This window comes from Egretta garzetta, unplaced genomic scaffold, assembly GCF_000687185.1.
Source record: "Egretta garzetta isolate BGI_Z169 unplaced genomic scaffold, ASM68718v1 scaffold60, whole genome shotgun sequence".
NCBI classification, from domain to species: domain Eukaryota; kingdom Metazoa; phylum Chordata; class Aves; order Pelecaniformes; family Ardeidae; genus Egretta; species Egretta garzetta.
The window spans coordinates 2256079-2277909 of NW_009258269.1; the positions used below are offsets into that span (position 1 = coordinate 2256079).

Below are 21831 nucleotides of genomic sequence, written 5' to 3' on the forward strand. Positions count from 1 at the left end.
CTAGGGGTGACCCCAGCTGAAACCAGGCTGAAACTTCACCGGAGCGCCCTGCTGGGGCTTCTGGCTCCAGCTGAGGCCTCGGGGTCGCCATCCTTCCTCCCCAGCCCCCAAAAACCTCCGCTCGGGAGCTCAGCGGCATGTCAGGAACGTGCGCGCCTTCTGAACGCCTCTCAAGGCCGTTACTCTCAAAAACTGTTGGTTTTGCTGTTCATCTGGCCTTAAGAACGAATGAATTGAGCATTAGCGGTGCTGACGGTGGAAGCATCCGTTTGACTCCTCTCTCTACTCAGTTTCACTTTCTTATAATTTAGGCTGTGCTTACAAATCATGCTGCAGGGATTTTTATAGTTTTTTTTTTTTGCCCCTCTGCGGTGGATTAATAACGTTCTATGTTTTTTATGTACATCTTTTGTTTCCAGAGTCAAAGTAATGAGTTACAAAGTTCACCTATGCTGAAAATAAGCAAAAGTTGAAAAGAACTTTCTGGGAACCTGAAGAACTGCTTTGTTCTGATAAATGAAGCGCTTATGCTGTAGAAGGCAAGCTGAAAAATCCCTCTTCTAAATGTGCAGCTTTTTTCCTTTCGATGAAACATACTTTTGGGAAAAAAGTATCTGATACCGTTTCAAAGAATTGAACGGTCTTTATTCCTTTTACTCTGCCCTAAGCCTTTAAGGTTTTTTCAACTATCAGTGGAGTAGGTGGTCCTGAGTTCCTAGAGTAAGATAAGTAGGGAGCAACTCTTGGTGCAAACGTAAGTCTCTCAACGCAGTCTGTGTGGTTTTCGTGCCCCCAAAGAGGAAAAGGGAGCATTTCCTGATACTTTTTTATAAAGAAACTGTTGATGCAGTGGTTTAATCTTCCTGAATTTTGAAACGTGTTAATACATTGAAAACTTCAATATATTTAAATTGCGCATTATTTTTTCAAAATGTAGTGAAATATATAAACATTTTTAATGTATTACTGAGAAATTAGTGAACTTCTGTGTTGAACTTTTATCAGATTCACCAAATGATTCTTTACTGAATTACAGGGGATAATTAAATTCAAGTGAGGATACTGGCACTTGAGCCTTGGCCATGTGTCCAGTGGTAGCCCAGTATCCGTACTTCTACGTCATGCGCTAGGTAACAAGATGAAATCTGAACAACGAATTCAAGAATTTTGTTTGCTTGCAATGTCACCGGCCTTTTGTGTGTGTTTTAGAGATGCTTTCTGAAGTTATCCTGTATTGAAAACCTCAGTTCCCAGTGTTTTTCACGTATCCAGGTGTTACATACATCCCAGCACTAAGTGATGGGAAGAATAACCAAGAGAAATGGCTAAATGCATCCTTAAAATGTGACTATCTATGTTCCTAAAGGTAAAAACTAAAAACGAATTAAAGAGGAGGGAAGAAGAGTCAGTCTTTGAGGCTCCAAATAAGCTTAAGGATCCGTGGTATTATGATCCATACAACTGAAATATGATTGCCACCTGGTTTATTCAGGACTAATCTTAAATAAAAACACTCATTAATTTTGGTGGGAAATAAGTAAATATTGCCTACTACCCTTCTCTGTGACTCGCACAGATCTCCGCTGAGAGTTTTGGAGAATGCAAAGATATTTTGTAATCCAATACTTGACAGAGTTCTGGGTAGCTCAGCGCATCGGGGGGAGAAGCTGTAGTCAGCAAAGCTGCAAAGAAATTATTTCCATTCAGTTTGTTACTTTATGAGTATTTCTGCAGCCTCTATGCTGCTTGCATTCTTCCTCAGTGCTCTAAGTCAACAAGTCTTGAAAACAAAAGCAAATACCTCACAGGATTTCTGAACTAATTTAGTTTGCAAGTGTTTAAGTACCATATTGTGTAGTCATAACTTAAACAAGAGAGTTTTTATTTTGAGCACTAAAACAGTCAAACGGTCCCTTGATTCTTCTCGGCAGCTAGAATACATTTCTACAGCCTCGTGCAAGATTTCAGCTGGGAAAGAATGCGATTTTATCCTGGCTCTGGAAATGCCTGGAGGCAGACTTGCATTCACTGATTAGTCAGAAGGCTTTTAATCGCTTACCAGATCAGAATACAGAAGTGTTTTGGTTGTTTGTTTTTTTTAAGAAAAACAAGTTAAATTGGTTCTCTGTTACACTGATTAACTCTGATGCGGTCTGTCTTAGGATCACTTTACGGATGACCTATTTATTTTTAAAAAATAAATTCGGTATGTTCTGTGATTTTTGTCAAAGTTTTGGTGCCTGTGAGGCTGTTCATCTCCAAAACTGATGTGAATGACTAGTGATTGTCTCCTCCCTTTGCCAAGTGCATGAACACACGGTCATTATTACCAGAGTTTCCAGTCTAAGATCAGACATCGTTCTGTAATGACTCTGGTTTTGGCAGACCCCTTCTGTTGAACCAAGTCTTCATGGCTTCACGGAGCTTTTTGTAGGTGCTGGAACCTGGGTGCATCCATCTTACTGTGGAGTTGGAGCTCTGACGGTAGTGATAAAGAGCGGGCTTACAAGTGGTAGGAGGGAGTGCATGGAAGCCATAGAGGTAATCCTGTGTTTACTGAGCGGTCAGTGTGCATGACAGCAGTTATTGTGTTTGTTCCTGGCTGTTTCTATTTTCCCTTTCTACAGATACGCATTTTTTTTGCCGCCTCTACTCTTTCTGTACTGTTCCTTGGACCCTTTCTTCAATTCTGTTGTTTCTGTAAAGGAATAAATGCACTTTTTGCCATGTACTTCTTAGAAAAAGAAGGATGCTTGAATTTATTAAATTATATAATGAGCAGAAACAGGAAATTACGTCTTTTACAGTGCTCTTTTCTGCATTCAAATGCTGAAAACCGTGTAAGTTCTTTTAAGATTCATTTTAATTCCCCATTTATAAAGAAGTCTTTTTTTCATATGCGGTATTTCTCTTCTGAAGCAATCCCCTGTTACAGTAACTTCAGATCTCAGATTATCATGGGCCCCTCTGATCAAGCAAGTCACTGAGATGAAGCTGAACATAATCCTGAGAAATGAAATTCTTCCAGTTGTTCTGCAAGGCCTGAATCAGATCGTCTAATCTGCGCACAAAAAAAGCACGTGCATCTAGCGTGCCAGGTGCTGCTTACGTTTTCGAGGTCATGACTTGAAGATGAGTTGAACAAGATGAGTTGTTTTCTTGCATGTGAAACAGCGATATTAAATAACCGCTCCAAATACTGGTACCTGCAATGGGTGATAATCTGCATTTTCTCTAGGGCTGCTAGACAATTCCTCCTTTGCCTTTGGAAAAACAGTGGCCATTTCTGTATTGTCCAAGTTAAAGTAATCCTGTAGACTTCAAATCCATTACACTCGGTCATTGAGCGGCTAGGTACCATCTGCTGCTAATTTCTTTGCAAGTTCTTGGTTTTATTACCGTTATTCCTCAGAGCAGGATGGGGAGCTGTCTGTCTAAATTTTTCACTTCCTGATCTCTTCCGTCGATAACCTTTTTTGCTGTGGTGTGTTGGAGACAGTTTTGCCAAGAAGCATATGAACTCTGCTATTGTAGAATAGATTCATTCCTGCAAAAGGGATTGCTGCACCGAGTGTAACATGTAAGGGAGGAGGAGGAAAATCTGTATTTTATCCAAAGAGCAAGGATTGAGGATGTGAAGCTTCTCAGACACTTTTTTCCCAAGGGTGTACAGTCTTCTGTCATTATAAAATGAGGGTGTGTTTTTCAGCTTGCAGATTATTTCATGTTTTTACCGTGATTGAGTTTATTTGATTAAATTCAGTGTGTTTGGAGTTACTTTTGAAGCGAAAGTGAAACTGACTAGAAAGTAAAAATGGTTATTTTTAATTTTTGAGACTTTTCTATAAATAGTGGAAGAGGAATGGGTAAAAGATGAATTGTTCTAAGAACAAGATTAATATTAAAGCTATAATACATGTGCACAGGTTAAAAAAAACCCAACACAGTAGTAGAAGGAACAGGGAGCTAGGGAGTTATTTTCAGCCTACTGGTGTTGCATAAAAAGATGGTAATCTAAGGTTATCATGTTCAGCACAATCAATGTATCCCAAGAATTCACTGAATCAAACCGTTTTCAGGAACAAAATTAATAATTATGTAGAGCAAGAGTTCTAGAAGTTTTATTGAAAAGAGTTTATAATCAGTTTTACACACAGAAACCTTCTATAGCGTTTGAAAATCAGCCTCATTTTGGCCTTTATTTGGTAGCAGTGTGTTCTGTAGGATTCAAATTTCTTATTGTTGTTGTCTGCCTTTATGGAAAACTCTTTTGCAACTTGTAGATATAAAATGGTTTTTTCACTGTCCGCATTTGTCTGGAAATCCAGTAACATTATGACTTTCAACTTATTTCAAGATTGCTTTATATTATGTATTTTCAAATCTTAATATGGCCAAATTTCTGTCCAAAGATCTTAAAAATGTATATCTGAAAGCCTGTCTGTTCCCAGTATAGCTGAAATTACATGAAGAACAATTAGCATAACACTTTCAACTCGGATAAATCATGTCTGGATCTTTAGACAGCTTTGTTCAGTCAGATTCATCTTGTTGCTGTGACTCAGTCGATGGCACACTCGCATAAAAGCTGGCACCGGTCCGTGGGAACCTGTCTCTATCAGATACTGATGTGAAATCTTTCAGAAGTGATCAACGCAAGAAATGCTGCCTTAGAATCACATACTCAACCTGACCATGTGGAAGTTAAACATTCTTTGGCGTGATTTTTAGACCTCTTCCCCCACCTCGTTTTGTTATTGCCTTCAGCTGATCTTAAAGAATGGGGATGGTGAGGAGTAGGGTACAGGAGCAATTGCAAGATGGGAGTGATGGGATAAATAGTGATTTTTGAGGGTAACTCAGAAACTTTTTGTAATTACTCTGCTGAAATACCTGATTAGGTGTAGGGCAATTTACTGGCTAGCACACCAACTGCCAAGGCTAGATTCTGTCTTCATCAAACAACTGTCCTAGTGTCCCACTTCATGCTTTTTCATAAGGTTGTCCCTCTGTTTCTTTGTCTTGTTCCCCTTCCCTCCCCCATCTTTCCTGTTTTTATTTTTCCCTTTGCTTCTTTCTTAGGGCGTTTGCAGCAGCAGCAGCACGGTGTGGTTATGTAAAATCCTCCCTCTGTATGGGGTCAGAGCATGGCATGTAATCAGGTTCTCTGCAGCCCAGCTCCCTGCCAGACTGGGATGTGATGGGTTTTGTTCTCTGCTAATCTCTCCAGAGCAGCGGACAATGAACTGCCAATTGAAAACTGTGACGAGAGGATTAGTGAGCATCTGTTCAAAGAGAAAGGGTGTTTTTGAAGAGTGGAGAACTTTCCTCATTTAGTGAAAGCTTGAATAGTGCAGGTCCTTGCGTTAACAGCAGGACCCACCGTGCCTTTCCTGACCATGTGGTTGTCTGCTGAATCACTGTCAGGGTCTGGTTTGTAAAGCCCTCTGGAGTATCTGATTTTTATGAAGAACCTAGTAAGTTCAGTTTCAAACCATTCTGTGCATGTGAACAAACTGGAAGTAAACTTATATGTAAAAATGGAAGGAGTAAGAATTAACTTGTAAAATTGTCGCAAAGTACTTTGAAGATTACTGAATGCATGCAAGAGAAAACGTGGTGCTCAGGTGAATATTAGTGTTTCTGTCGTGTTTGAACTCAAAAGGCTTGGTTTTTTACAATATAGTTCTTAAACGCTTGCTATTCAGGCGTTCTTTAGTGTGCTCAGCCTGTCCTGGATATCTCACCTAGAATTTGCCTCATCAGCTCTCCCTATATTCTTGTTTTACTGTTTTCCTCTGAAGCTTTCTGCAGTGCTTTTCTGTCTTCTGCCTCAGATACTTTTAAACCTCTTTTCATCCCCATGTTTCTCAATCTCTTATTCTTAACCAAATTTACACAATTAAGCTTACTTTACGTGACTCCAGCATATGTGGATCTTAACAGCATGGCTGAAATACGAGTTCAGATGTATTGATAACAGAATATGTAGCAAACTCTATAAAGCAGTTACTTTTCAAAGATGGAGTTCTATGTGGGTTTTGTGTCCTTTATGTATCTCTCAGAGAATCCATTATTTTTCTCCATAAATGCATAATTTTGTAACGCGCTGCTACCGAGGAGGAAAAAACAAGTGCTTTTCAAGTTAAAGTAGAAAAAACTTTGTGTGCTGTTGAAACAGGACTCTGGATTGAGTAGGCAGCTGGGATAGACACGTGCTCATAACTTTGACTTTTTTTTTCCCCCTTCTGTTTCCAGTACAAGAGAAATTGCCTTCTGCAGAACTGGTCTGTTCAAGGAAAGATCCTTGCTTTCATTTTGTCCTTTCCATTCCTCCCCAAATGTACCTGTTCTCTTAGAAGCCGATTTCATCTGGAGCTATGCAATTGGTGCCTGTTTCTTTTTCAAGTCATTATGTGTTTTATGTGCATCTGAGTGGCGCTGCTGGAGAAGCAAAACTGCTCTGCAGAGATTTGAAAGGGCTTTACCGCATCGGGGACCTGAGAACAGCGTATTCCTGGTGGAATGTTTTCATGTGTTTGAATTGCTTTAAATTTTGTGTATCTATCCCAAGGCTGAAAGAGTATGGGGAGAAGTATTACAGTTTATTTCTGCTTTGCACTAAAAAAAAAGAACATTTTTATGAGATATATCCATTGCACCATAAAATATACTGTGGATATCAATTACTGAAACTTTAAGTAAATGCAGTTGAACCAAATACTTAAATACGAGGATAGTATTTTAGTGGGACGTGAGGCAGATCTTTCTCTCTTGCGTTTATTGTTTTAGGATCTTTAACTACCACATGTGGTCACGGTACCAAAATGTCAGTTCTGAACCAAGGAAGACGCGGTATGCTGGTAAGAGACACGGACACTCCTGTCCTGCAGGGCTGGCTGGGGACGTGGTGCCATCTCCTGACTCACCTAGAGTCTTCCTACAGGAGTAGGGTTTTCCTTAGGTCTCCCATCCCAGTACTAAGCCTGACCTTGTTTAGCTTGAGGTCTGAGAGTGCAGGCTGATGTCACGGCTGCAATATAACAGAGTAAAGAATCCCTTCCGAAGTGCTGTTATCTGTATAACTGCAATTTGAGCAAGAGGTCTTGTTTACTTCCTGCAAAATTTAAAACTTATTTTTCTTGTTCGCATCTGTCTTCACATCGGTAATTTGAATTTTACTGCATAAATATTGAATATTATGTTTGGTCTTATTTACCAGATCTTACAGCAGAAACTTTTTGCCCAAACTTCAGTTACTTTTAACTTCCTTTCGTCCTATTCTGTGGTGGTAGAAATTTCATTTTCAAATGTGTGTTATATGCCAAAGTCATCTTGGATTCTGTGGGCTTAAGTTTTTTGTGGTCTTCTCATAGACACAGTAATGTAGGGTATAAACCAAACCATTAACCAGAGATCAAGGCTTATATGCTAGTAAACTTTAGATGCTTTCAGACATCCCAAACTTCTGAAATTCACTTGTCTTCGGTATGAAAGTAGCTTTTTGTAGAAGAGCAGTAGCATGTATAGGAAACACAACTGTATTTTTATCTGAAATAATATATGTAGGTTCTGGGTACCTCTTGAATCTGTTAAGTTTTGTAATAAAAGCCTTGTAAGATTGAGATCTTGAATGTTTTTAGATCAACATGATGCATAAGTTTAAAACTGCATCTGTTTAAAGGGATTTATGACTAAAACTGCTTGTTTTTCTACAGAATTGTCTGGTGTTTCTCAGCTTGAAGAAGATCTGCAGTCATTATTGATCCTCTTTCTTGGCGTTACCATTTTTGAAGTGAAGTTTGCCTAGCTTTCTAGTGTGAGCTCTCTTTTCAGCCATCTTATAAAAAAAGAACAAATTTTTTTTGATCCATAAAGTAGACAAGCTATAGTTCTACAATGTCCAAGTCATTCCAGCAGTCATCTCTGAGTAGGGATTCACAAGGTCATGGGCGTGACCTCTCTGCAGGAATAGGCCTTCTTGCTGCTGCTACCCAGTCTTTAAATATGCCAGCATCTCTTGGAAGGATGAACCAGGGTACTGCACGCCTTGCTAGCTTAATGAATCTTGGAATGAGTTCTTCATTGAACCAACAAGGATCTCATAGTGCACTGTCTTCTGGTAGTACCTCTTCCCATAATTTGCAGTCTATATTTAACATTGGAAGTAGAGGTCCGCTCCCTTTGTCTTCTCAGCACCGTGGAGATGCAGACCAGGCCACTAACATTTTGGCCAGCTTTGGTCTGTCTGCTAGAGACTTAGATGAACTGAGTCGCTATCCCGAGGACAAGATTACTCCTGAAAACTTGCCTCAGATCCTTCTACAACTTAAAAGGAGGAGAGCTGAAGAAGGTTATGGTAGAGATGGCAGATCATCCACACGGGAACCACCGTACAGAGTACCTAGGGATGATTGGGAAGAAAAAAGGCATTTTAGAAGAGATAGCTTTGATGATCGTGGTCCTAGCCTCAACCCAGTGGTTGACTATGACCATGGAAGTCGTTCTCAAGAATCTGGTTATTATGACAGAATGGATTATGAAGATGACAGATTAAGAGATGGAGAAAGGTGTAGGGATGAATCTTTTTATGGTGAGACTTCGCATAACTATCATAAATTTGACAGTGAGTATGACAGAATGGGTCGTGGTCCTGGTCCTGAGAGATCTCTCTTTGAGAAAAAGAGAGGTGCTCCTCCAAATAGCAATATTGAAGACTTCCATGGATTCTTACCGAAGGGTTATCCCCATCTGTGCTCTATATGTGATATGCCAGTTCATTCTAATAAGGTGAGTTATGCACCAGATACTTCTATTTTTCCTTTACGTTGTAGTATCTGTTCTGTTTTTGCCTATTTCTTTAATTATTTCTATAGCCTGGTTGCTTTTGAAATGATCTGAAAGTTGGTTTGAGAGTGAAAAAGGCACTTGGTTTATTTACAAGGTAATTGTTAACAAACGCTGTAAACCAGGGCTTTACATTAATGTATTTTGTTTGCCCAGATTGCTTAACTTCAAGTCAAACAGCTATCATCTACTGGGATATCTTATTTATATTTTACATCTACATGTTCTCTTAACCACAAACATCTGGCATTCAAGCAGTTTTGGGGTGGGTTTTTAATTTTTTTTTTGTTGGTTTGGGGTTTTTTTGCAGTGTATCTACTGTGCTATTCAGGAAGCTAGTTTCGGCTCTCCTCCACATCTGTCTTGATTGCTGATTTATATGTAGTTAAGATGCATTCTTGCACAGTTCTGCTTTTTCCCTGTCCAACGTTTTAGATTAGCTCATTCTTGCCTTTTTAATTTCACTTTAACACTCTATCTCATACTATGGCTGAAATTTGTCGTCATTTTTCTCCTTTTTTCACAACTTTCTTAGACACTTCAGACTCACTTTTTATTGTCACATGTTGCATCTATCCCTGTAGACTCTCCGAGCAATCAGTCTGCTGTTGCAGTATCCTGCTCTGTGTTCCTAGTAGTGTTCTTTACTTGGCTCGCCAGTAGAGTGGATCTTCGGGTATATTCGGTTATGCTGAGGCTTCCCTCTTAGTTTATCCACGAGTAGCTCAACTCTCTGCAAAGGTAGCAGGTTACGCAAAATGGCCTGTTTATTCAGACGTTTATTTTCAGAGCCTTCTCACTTTCAGCTTTTCCAATTTGACTCATCTTGCTGATTTTCAGTATACTAGGCAATTGAATTGGCTAATTGGCTAATACGGTGCCCCTCTTGTCACAATTAGTGGCTAATTAGCTTGAAGGCCTTCAATTGAAAATATAATACATGCTATGACTGTGAAATTGATACGATGTGGAATTGCTGTTACTAACCATTTCTTTACAGTTACCTCTCAAAGTGCTGCTTCTGTACATCTAATCTTTTTGAAACACAAGAATTACTCTGTCCCTGCAAGGAAATGATCACATCGGTTTTAGAGCACACGCTATATGACTCCAGCTGATCTGACACTTTATGAACTTGTGTTGCTTTAATTATTTTTTTTATATAAAATAAGCACAGTAATCCGGGTTTCTTGTCTCCTATAATTGACATTTATTTTCATAAAAGGTTTTAAGTGTTAACGGTTTAGATGCCATGCTCAGTTCTGTAAAAGGACTTCCTTTGGTTAGATTGAAAAATTAAACTTCTGAGGCCCTTGAAGATGGCAACCGGTAATCCTGTAAGTAGGGGTCTTTTTAGCACTTTTATTTTAAAGCCTCGTGGTTCTTAGCTTGCTTTGGTATGAAGATCTGTTGAAAGGATATCCAACATGAAATTTCTTTCCAGGTATGAGAAATACCGAATTCTTTTGACAGCATAACTTAAGTGGCTGTCGTCTTCTGTAACATGTAAACCTACCACTTTTTTAGGAATATGCTTTGGCTTAAACTGCTAGTACGCCATAAAATATTTGAGATTGGATCATCTGTTTCTTATGACCCAAGTTTGGGCTTTGTTTCTAATTTCAGAAGTCATGTCACTGCAAGAATTTTTCTCTTTCTCTCCTTTTTTCCTCTGCTTTGCATACCTAACAGTTACAGAATTTCTTACTTCATGTCTCCCACAAAATTGAATCAAGTAGAACTTAACTTTTAAAGTAATCTGATCTGAACCAAGATTTATGGAAAGCAGAAAGGGAATGCTTTTCTTAGCTGGGACAACGTAAACTTACTACTGCAGTATCAAAACCTCATTTTCCCCACCTCCAAATAAAAACATCATAGAAGATTGTTTTAAAAGCGTATGATAAAGCAATGTGTATTTTAAGCCCAAGCAAGGGGTTAAACACCCTTAGTGTAACTTAAGCTGGCAGACTAGTCCTGTGTTTTTCTCTTTAGTTCCTAATTGCTGCTTTAATTTGATATGTATGCATTTTAAGACCCAGTTTGTTTTCTCTCTAATTGCAAAGTAAATTGTGCCCCAGGTTTTTTTAGGCATTTTGTCAATCCCGATCCCTTTATCAAGGATTGAGGTGTTAGACATGGAGGGCTTGTTTTCCCTGCCAAAGCAAAAGCCTAATGCAACATGAGCAGATGAATTTGGAGGTTAAACACTTGAAACCGTGATACATCTCAAAGGAAAAACATGGCCATGTCCCTAATAGAGGGCTGTCTAAAATTAGGTGCTTAAGTTTGGCCTAATTTTCTGAAGGACAGCGCGTCCTCTTGCTTTCATCCATTGAGGCAAAAGGTAATCTGAGTTTCTTAAAGTCGGTTCAGATTTTCTCTGCCTTAACTTTGGGTGTTCATGTTCATTAGCATCTGTAACTATCTAGTGCCCTGAGACCTCAGAGGATTGATGCCTCAGACTGGGTAGGGAGTAAAGGGAAGTCCAGATTAAGAATTGTATTTAATAAAAAGTTAATAATGTAGAAGGGTCGCTGTTCTGAAAACTTCCCCTGGGGGGGAAAAAAAACTCCTAAATTATAGATAGTCATATATAGGATATAGGGTACTATAGTTATAGGACATACAGTCAGATTGCCCTTTTTTGCTAATTTAAAAGCATGTGAGGTATAATGAGAGTTAGATCTCCCAACCTTTGGCTCTAGTTAGCAGACAATTTCTATTTCATTTTTTAATAATTTTAAAATACATGTTAAGACAGCTTTAAGTATTACATGTTTCATAGGTAGGTAGGTTTGTTTGGGGGTTTTGGTGCTTTTTTTCATCCTCATCGCCAGCATATTTATTAATTTATAGTTGTAGAGCCTACATCTTGTGCAGTTAACCAGAAACAGTGGTGCTCTCATTGTACATCATCTTGATAAAACAAATGAAGGTTTCGTCTTGCTCCATGCTGTATTTATGTCTCGTGGAGTAATACTGTAATGTAGCTTAACGACAGGACTTTATGGGAGACTTCAAATCCAGGTTTTTTTCCTTTCTGGAAACTGCAAGGTAGGCGTTTAGCATATGGAAACACTGCAGTAAGCCTCAGGAGTGCCTCATTGCATCTGGAAGTATGGCTATAGTGTGGGGGAAACTAAAAATCAGGAAAGATGAGGGATTAGGAAAAAATCATTCGTGGGTGCTGAGCAGAAATACACATACAAGAAGAGACCTATAAAACAGCTGGCCAATTCAGTACACGTGTCCACAGTTGAAAACGTAGCCGATAAGAGAAAACTGTCAGCTGTTAAACTGCCCCCCGAAGATCTATCGTTACTCTCCCCTTCATTTCTCTGTGAACCTAAGGCTAGTTTGCCCCGTGTGTCTCTGCTGAGCCCTTTGCAGAGTGGGAATTAGACTGTGGCTCACAGATGTGCAGCAGTGAAACTTCCGAAGTTCTGTCGCTTTACAAATGCAAATATAGCACAAACTAGTGCTGGTACTTGTAACGGTGTAAGGATATGGAGATCAGGTGCTCTATACTTTGACAGAGGAGTCGTCTCCATGCCTTTTCTCCTCTTGAAATAAAAAACTCCCTTCGTAATCAAAATAAGCTGAGAAAAAGTAGAGAGCCCTCATTCCTTTCTAGTGCTAAAGCCAGAACCAGAAGGAATTTTACCTGGCTGATTTGGTTTAATCCCATTATTCTTCCTTTGTACCATCTCGATTGAGATCTCCTTTTGTCTTGATTATTCCCTGCAAATGGACATAATTTTTATATGTCACCTGTATACTTGTAGTTTGTCCTAGCTATGCACTTTCATTTCTTTTAGTCTTTCCTTTCTGAATTCCTTGCAATTTCTTGGCTTCTTTATAGTTCTAAAAACTTGAGTGTTTAGTTCATATATTGGATCTTTAAAAGTCTGAGGAATTAAGCAGAGAGAGTGGAGGAAATTCTGAAATTACTGAAGAAAAAAAACCATCTTGGCATCCAGTTCTAAAAACTGAAATATCAATGATACACATGTGTGCTGTAGCAGTTATCCCCGGTAAGCTTTGCACCTCTGAGGCAGGATCAGGCCCATAGATTGCAAGATACTTTTCATCAGACACCTTTTCACCCAGGTTAGGAGTGAAGAGGTAGGTCCACTACAGAAAGATCTCGTTATCTATGTCTTCAGCTTAGGAGAGAAGATACTGCACTATACAGTATTATTTTGCTAAAAATGGCTTGCCATATGTGGCTGTTAATTTTTAATTATTTACTTTGCTGCAGGAGTGGAACCATCATATCAATGGAGCGACTCACAGCCGACGTTGTCAGCTGCTGCTTGAAATGTATGAATTTGAAGTACAGTAAACATTCTTGTGGCATGAGGGCATGTACAACTAAACAACAGTCAATTATGTTGCACAAAGCAGGTTTAGAAAACATGCTGTGCCTTGTAGGGAATAAAAACATGCAACTTAGAGCATCTTCAGGACAAAAAAGGGATCTCGGTTCATAACTTGAATCCTGATCTATATGTAATGTTTTAAAGAGCTGGATCTTAGGAATCTACTGTCATTTTTTACTAGTCACTTATACCAACTTCTAAATTCTGTGTTGTAAAACAAACTGTGTGCAATTTGTGTTATAAATTGGCAGACATGTTATGTGTAGCGTAGGAAGTTTCTCATTAAGAATAACACTTTATTCTGTCCGCAGATACTGCTCATGTCTCTTGTAGTGGCCCTGTAGTGGGCAGTGTTACCATGTGGTTTATCTATGTTAGCATGTAAAGGTATTGCTGCTTGTATGAAAATTATTACATAGGTAGAGGAGATGGTGTTTCTCTTACCTTTTTCTTTTTTTTGTTTCTTTTAAGATACCCAGAATGGAATCCTGACAGTGATTCAGGGCATGGAATGTAAGTAGTAATTAACTTTAAAGCATTTGTAATTTTTTTTTTATTTGAAGTGGAGGATGTTCTTAACATTTTATGTGAAACACCACATCTCCTTTTCTTCAAATGGCTACCTCCCTTTGTTTTCTACCAGCTGAAGAGCAGCAGTAAAAGGAGCTAAAGTTAACTTCTGCTTAGATGCTTAGCAGAAATTGGGGGGAAGGGGGTTGAGAATGAAAGCTTCATGGTTTTTTGGTTTTAAAATTAAGGTGTGTTTTTTCCCTCTTTCTAGGGGTGATCCCTTTATGTTGCAGCAGTCCACAAACCCTGCACCAGGAATTCTGGGACCACCACCCCCCCCATTTCACCTTGGAGGACCTCCTGTTGGGCCAAGAGGTAACATTAACACGCGCCTGCTTTTACAAGACTTAAGATCCTGCTTTTTTTTCCCCTCCACTTGTTTTAATTTTTACTAGTGGTTTAGAACAAAAACACTTAGTTTTCAAAATACATTAGTCCCTCCCTAGCCAAAGACTGGTACTCTGTTCCCACGCTGTTACCTTTCCACCATCTGCTAACTACCAGCCACGTTATTATGGCTGGCTTTTTAACTGTGTTTGATTTCTCTTTTTCCAGTCCAGGAAGTTGTTTGCATTGTGTTCCATTTAGCTACATGTTGGTGGGGTTTTCTGTGAAACTTGCAGAATTCAGTGTCCTAAGTGTTTGTCCCCTTAATTAACTTTAAGTGAATTGGACAAATAGATTTGAATAGCAACTGAGAAATGGGAGGATAGATCATGCAAGGCTCTTCACAGGAGGGCAAGCTAAGAATCAGGTTCTTGCCTGAAGTTTTTAGTTCCTTTGAAGTTACTGCCACCTTTTAAATAGTTCTGAGTGACTAAAAAGCAAAACTAGTTAATTTACCTAGCTATCCTGACAGACTGCAGCTATTTCACACTCTTTAAAGGAATTTTTAGATGATAGATGCATGCATACTTAATTTCATTAAAATAATACTGTTCATTTTTCAAAACATGTCAAACTTTGAGCCAAACTATCTGAAATGCTTTTGCTAGGTATTTCTTAGTAAAATGGGCATTATGATAGAACTGTTGTTGGTTTAGAACCAAAACTAGGAGTCTTTCTACACCGAAACTTCTACACCAAAGTGGTAAAAAGTGTATCTTAGTTAAAAAGACCTCACATCTTTTGTGTACAGAGACATCTTGCTATGGCAAATCTTAAGCTGCAGCAGGAGATATTTTTTTCCAATGGGCTTTACTTATTCTCTGCTATTTCTGCACATCAGTGAGTGCAGCTCTTTCTCCGACATTGAACTGAACAGAATGATCAGGAAGGAGGGCCTCAAGTTACAAACGCTCAGAAATAAATTAACAGCCTTTTCAGACTGTAATGAAATAATTCATTTTTAAAATGTGATGCCATTCTGCTTTAGTATTACGAGTGACTTGTATCTCTTAAGAATGTGTAAAGAGACATGTTAGTAGCAGTCTTACAGGTTGAACTAAGCTTGCTTATTCTTTTAATTTCCTAAAGGAGCTGGCAATGGAAATATGCAAGGACCGAGACACATGCAAAAGGGCAGAGTGGTTAGTATTGATTTTTTTTTTTTTTTAAAAAAATACCCACAATTTTATGCAATTAGGCTTTCTGTTTGCTTTCATAAGATTTTTTTTTTTTTTTTAATGAATGGATTGTCTTTAGAAGTGAGATTGTAGGATTTATGTGTGTGGAAATACTGAAGCTTTGGAACAAGATTGGAGTTTTGTTGTGCCAAGTACTCTACAAAATATTTGTTCCAAAACTGTAGAGACCCTATTTAAACATTCTCTTATGATGAAGCGGTGGGACATGAACATACCAAAAGGCAACTTTGGCACGGCAGGTGTTGTCTTCTGTGCAAATCCCTGGAGGTTCTGTGACTTTTCTATATGCATCTTGTTTTAGTTACTCCTGAAGATTAAAAACTAAAAAAAAAAAAAAGTAAAATTTAAGAGTAGAGCAGAGCCTTGATGGACTTTCTTTTTAGGTTTAGTCAATACAAGTGTTCTTTTCATGTTGTGTATGCATGCTTTGTCTTCCACAGGAAACAAGCAGAGTTGTTCACATCATGGATTTCCAGAGGGGAAAGAACTTGAGATACCAGCTGCTTCAGCTTGTTGAACCATTTGGAATAATTACAAATCACCTGATCCTAAACAAAATCAATGAGGTAAGATTAGGCCCTTTAGTACTGCTGTTGGGCCTGCTTGGAGACTTAGGTATGCTTACTGTCTGAGCCTAATTTTTGTAAAAGGACTTGCTCAGCAAGCAAGATTACACACGTATCGCCAAGGTCAGGTGCAGGAAAGGAGAGTGACTAGTACGTTTCTTTCCAGAAATGCTGTAGTACTGCATTTTATCTTAAATACTCTTAAATCCTTCTTGTTGGTCGTTCATCGCTTTCTCAAAAATACACTATGCTTGCAAATTCTGTTCTTGTTCTAATATTCTCTGAGAACTTAGTTGTATTATAGTGTGTCACTTTTTGAAGTGTGGAAAAAGCCAATATCATAGAAGGAAAAAAAAGAAGCAGCAATTGAATGTTCTGAATTAAATGTAGGTGGAATGTAAACAAACCAAATAGTTCTGTTTGTGCACCTAAATAAAGTATGTGAAATTCATGCCAAGTTCTGTGGGTCAGTTACTGTTGTAACCAAAAGGCAATTTTCATTGTTGATGCAGCTATTTTTACAGGAAAGCAAGGAAGAGCTTGAGATTTTAAACAAAAATACTAATTCTTGAAGGACTAGTGTTTAATTTGTTTTCGTATTATTTCAGGCATTTATCGAAATGTCGACCACTGAAGATGCCCAGGCTGCAGTAGAATACTACTCAACAACACCCGCACTGGTATTTGGTAAACCAGTCAGAGTCCACCTGTCACAGAAATACAAAAGAATAAAGGTAAAACACTTAAGCCTTTTTAACACTGCCTTATTTTAATCTGGGCAGTCAGTGCTACGAGGCCATTGCATTTAAGTTAATTCTTAATTTACGTACTTCTCAGCTGCATCAACTTAATCAAGGGACAGTCACCCATGTATATGTTATGTAGTATGTACTTAAAAAAAAAAGTCATTCCTTCTTAATTTTAGAAACCTGAGGGTAAACCTGACCAAAAAACTGAGCCGCCGAAACCAGAACTTGGTCGTGTGATTCACCTCAGCAATTTACCTCATTCGGGATACTCTGACAACGCAGTACTCAAACTGGCTGAACCGTATGGGAAAATAAAGAACTACATACTCATGAGAATGAAAAGCCAGGTAACTGACCATAGGAACATACACGTGTGAGGATTCAAAACTAAGGTGTTTAACTGTGAAGAAATGGGATGCCTTTAATTGGTGCATGGGTAGAGTTTCTGCTCTAGCATAGATCTGGAAATTACTAGAGAACTATGGAGGTGGTGTTTTGCCATCTAGCTTGCTGTGAAATGTTACTGTAATGTGAGCTGCTTTAAAAAAAAGAAAGAACAGGCCTCAGCTGTGAAGAAGGTATATTTAGCATTGGGTCTTAATTTTTTTGTTACGCAGATTTTTACGAGTCTTGGAACTTTTTTAAGGCTGAAAAAAACATTACCTATGAACGTTAACAAACATATTCCACTATTACACAGTTCTTTCGTTTACCCTTTATTTTTCTTTCTTTAAAACTAAACAAAAGCAGTCCTGTGTGGCTCTTGGAAAAAAAGTAGTTTGAAGGTAGTGCATTGCATGTATAGAGTAAAATGGTTTGGATGTGCATGTACATATTTCTATAAATACAAGGGAGTTTAAAGTATTTAGTTCTAAATTTTTTTTTTGTTCAGCTTTGCTGTCCCAGTTTGTTGCTCCCTTGAGTTAAATAGGAAATTCCAGAGCTTTTTGAGAGAGTTGAGTGCCTGAATCCCCTAATGCCAGACTTGTGGAATGAAAAATTACTAGAATATATTGTATGACCCCTAGGAAGTCCTCCCTGACCTTATTTTGCTGGAAAAAGAAAATCCCTTGCTTTCTAAGTTGGATGCAGAAGCAGCTTTATTCTATCTACCAATGATACTCTAGCCCAGATGTGTTCTTAAAAGCTTGTTTAGCAAACTTACTGTGTCATAGGCTTGTGTCTTGGAGGAAGGCCTCACAAAGCAGGCCTTACCTTACCTCACAAAGCAGTTGCTGCCTTTCTGCTTCAGGCTCCTCTCTAAAAATAAAATAGTTTCTCAGCTACCCTGGAATTCCCAGATACTTACACACCAAATAAATGAGTTTTATTGTCCAGATGCTTTTTATTTGGAATCATATTTTAGTTTGTGGTGACTTTTTTTTTTGCAAATTATTTAAATGCCTGTTGTTTCATTTCAGAATTTTGTGTAGGACAGATACTACTGAATTGGGGTATATAGAGCACTGGTAAATTTTAAAATGGACAGCTAGTTTGGAGAGGATGGATCCAGCTGAATCTCATAGCTTTGTTTCAGCATTTGGAAATGCTGTGTTTTAAGTTGGATAGATTTGCCCAAAAATGTTGTGTATTTCATAGTTGTTTTTTATGTGTGTTTTAATCTTTTCAGGCTTTCATTGAGATGGAGACCAGAGAAGATGCTTTAGCTATGGTTGAGCATTGTGCCAACAAAGCGCTTTGGTTCCAAGGCAGATGTGTGAAAGTGGATTTGTCTGAAAAATACAAGAAACTGGTGTTAAGGGTAAGTAGTGGTTTTATTTCTTTAATTGTAGTTAAAGGGGTAAAGTGAAGACAGCTATCGCTCACTGAGAATTCAATGCCACTTGTAAAATGGAAGGATTTGCATTGGCATTTTCTGGCTACTTTCATGCAGTTACTTAACATGTGTGGTGTTACGAGGCCTAAAACAAAGTAAAAGGATTTTCCTTTCAGATTAAACAAAAACCAAACTGCCAGAATTCAGATTTTAGAATAATTGGTGTAGATTTTAAAGCTTCTCCACTTAGAATGTTCTGTAATGTGGGTTCTTTTTTTCTCACCCCCCTCTGACAACAATCAGTGAGTGAAATCAAGCTGGGTGGCAGAACCATGTACTCCTATGTTGCATGCTTAATTCTTGGCTTTTCATTTCACAGCTGCTGGTCGGTTTGTCCGTTTTGTTGTACCGTTACTCTTGTGTACGGAACAAAGACAAAATGTTATTGGGGACTCCTTTTTAAACTATGAAGTATTACAGAAGAATGTGTTTCCTGTGTTGAATGCCATCCAGAACCTTTTTTCTTTAGCACCAGAAAACTTTCTGATCCCTGCTGTGGACGCTAACCCCAATTACCTAGATAGATTGAGTCTTGTGATCTAACTTTTAAGAATACATTTTGTCCAAAACGATGATGTAACTGCACCTTTGCATGTGTAGCTCCTATCAAGGAGGGAAGGGTTGGCTGATAGCTTTCTTTTTTTGACGTAACACCAGGCTAATACTCTTGCAATTTTAAGATTTTTTTTCTCCATCAGACCAGGACACTAGGTAGGAAAGCAGGAGAAATCTGAACTGTCAAGCTGTTTCATAAAATATATAAGCTTTCTATTGTGGAGTATGAAGAAATCTTTTACTGTTGCATGTGATGATGCACCAAAAATGAACACTTTGTGGAAAATTCACATACTTAACTTTGCATTGAATAGTTTTCCATGTTACTACCATACAAGTGGAATTTCCTGTTCAGTAACTCCTAAATAATTGGTTTGAGTCTTCAAAAGCTTTCCATGTAGCCCCCTACTAATGATAGGGAGAAGAGTATAACTTAAGGCTTGATTTATGCCATTGCCTGCACCACACTGTATTCAGTGCATAAACAAAAGAGAAATCATATATGATTTTTCTGGAGCAGGATATCCCATTTGCCTTGCATTGAATAACTGATAATTACTGTGACTAAAGGCATGGGATTTCTAGTTTGGTGTAAGGTCTTGTCTAGCATAATAGCAGTTTATTAATTGGTTGGTAGGTGGGCATAGTAAAAGAATACCTGTGGATTAACATAATTGGGAGCGCTTGGCTAGATTGTGCTGTCTGGTCTGAATTAATGCTGCAACAGTTGTATAAACAATACTTTACTGTGCCTTACATTTTATTTTTATTTTATTTCAGATTCCAAACAAAGGAGTTGAACTGCTGAAAAAGGATAAAACTAGGTAATTTCCTATTGCTAAAGCATCATGATGTTTAAGAGATAAGAAAATACTGTCTAGAGTATAGAAATGATACAAAAGAAATCAGGCAAGCTCTGAGATCAAATAGTTGTTTGTTGTGCCCTGAGATTAACTGTTTCTAATGTGCTATCTACCCTCTTCCTCTAATGATGGAGATGTCACAGCCTCTTTGGGCTCCTCAGGAAATCTATTCCAGTCCTCAATTAGCCTTGCCTTCCTGCAGTTTAAACCCACGAGCAGTTGTCCTTGTCTTGTAAGGACAGTTCCTTGCAGCAGCCTCTTGCATATTTGAAGAATATCATGGTATCCTTCAGGGTTTCCCTCAAGGTTTCCCTCTTCCATTTTCCTCGGGTTTTCCCTCTTCCATTTTCTGAGCTGAAACACCATCCTTTTCAGGCTTATCCAGGAAAATATAACCTACGTTCTTTCCAGTCATTTCTGGGCTCTCTTCAGGTTTACAAGCAAGTATTCTTTGTTCTTTACAGAAAGAGAACGTATTCTCCAGAGAGCAAAGATTCCCCAAGTGATAAGAAGTCTAAAACAGATGCTACTCAGAAACCTGAAAGTGGCAGTGTAGAAGATAAAGCGAAAGAGGAGAAACAAGATGATGCTGCTGAGCCATCGGGCGCTAAAAGTAGTGAACAGGCAGACCAAGATGAGCCTAGTTTACTGCTTGAATCTGAAGATGAGCTGCTAGTGGATGAGGAGGAAGCAGCAGCACTGTTAGAAAGTGGCAGCTCCGCAGGAGATGATGCAGATGTTGCCAATTTAGGTGATGTGACTACTGAAGAAAAAAAGGACACAGCTGATGATGTGACCGTAAAAACTGAGGGGAATGTTGTGGCCAATCCAGCAGCAAAGAAAAAGCTTAAAAAGGTAATCATGTAGTGAGGTACCTGTCTCACTTAAATAGCACACCACAGTACATTCTATTTCAGATCTCTTTCTGTGGGCCTTTAAAACACATGCATAGCACACCTGTCTGAAGGGAAATGGGTGTTAAAGCTCCTGTGAAGAAAATGGAAGATCCCAGTGGATGCAGCTTGCAAATGGAATCGGTTATAAATCACTGTTTCCTTTTGACAGAAACTGTTTAACTTGTGGGCTTCTACCCATGTCGCTTCCTGGGGTTTTTCTTGCCTTTTTCTTCACCCCTTTTTTTTGGCTAACACTAAGCAACTAGGAACTGTTTTCTCTTGAGCAGTTTCTCATGAGACTGTCTGTAGTTAGTAACTCTTTTGAGTGCAGAGCAGAACAATGACATAAAAAAAAAAAAAATTACTTATTTGGGACTTGAGGCCAATCTAGACTTGGACAAAATTGGATGTACTCTGTGCTTGGCCAGAAAGGTAGGCAAGTCCATTTGTGGTTAGCCAAGGCCCATTTCCAATTGGAGAGAAAAAAACCAACCAAACAAAAAAGTGGTTTCAGGGTGTCTTCAGTCACAGGCTACTTGCTGTGAATTTCCTTTTTCTCACCAGATGATCCCACACTCTTGTGGTTTTTCCTCTGTCCTACCAGCTGCTTTTTTCCTGTTTAAATCGTACTCGGTTATGTGGAGTAACATGCAAAGTTCTAGTAATATTATTAACTTGGAATGTTGTTTTACAAAAAAAAAAGGCATGTTCCTTATTCTTAATGAATGAAGTGTGCATGGTTTTCAGTTTTGGGGGATCCTTCTATCAGGAAGCTAGTTACATGGTGTTGGGATTAATACTGCTAATGCAAACAGCAGTGATTACTTCTTATTATGTGGGTATCCGTTATGATAAACTGCCTCAAAACCCAGACTTGCTTGAAGACCTACTTTCTTAGAGCACAGATTAAAGCTAATGCTGTTTCAGTACTACTCACGATGGCTGTTAAGCATGTGGAATACAGATGTCTCCACATC

General features: G+C 38.6%; 1 protein-coding gene across 2 annotated transcripts in view; it reads left to right on the plus strand.

The window, feature by feature from the left end:
- Positions 1–3104: 3104 nt before the first annotated feature.
- The window catches only part of MATR3 (matrin 3), a 23241-nt gene continuing 4514 nt past the window's right edge, over positions 3105–21831 (plus strand). The window contains exons 1-12 of one of the 2 annotated variants that reach the window (XM_035889250.1): positions 3105–6863; positions 7719–8790; positions 13112–13173; positions 13704–13745; positions 14014–14117; positions 15279–15331; positions 15829–15954; positions 16563–16688; positions 16880–17050; positions 18334–18465; positions 19876–19919; positions 20423–20813. In XM_035889250.1, the coding sequence (XP_035745143.1) occupies positions 7900–8790; positions 13112–13173; positions 13704–13745; positions 14014–14117; positions 15279–15331; positions 15829–15954; positions 16563–16688; positions 16880–17050; positions 18334–18465; positions 19876–19919; positions 20423–20813 (2142 nt within the window). In that variant the 5' untranslated portion in view covers positions 3105–6863; positions 7719–7899. The other variant, XM_009633817.2, reaches the window with a different exon arrangement.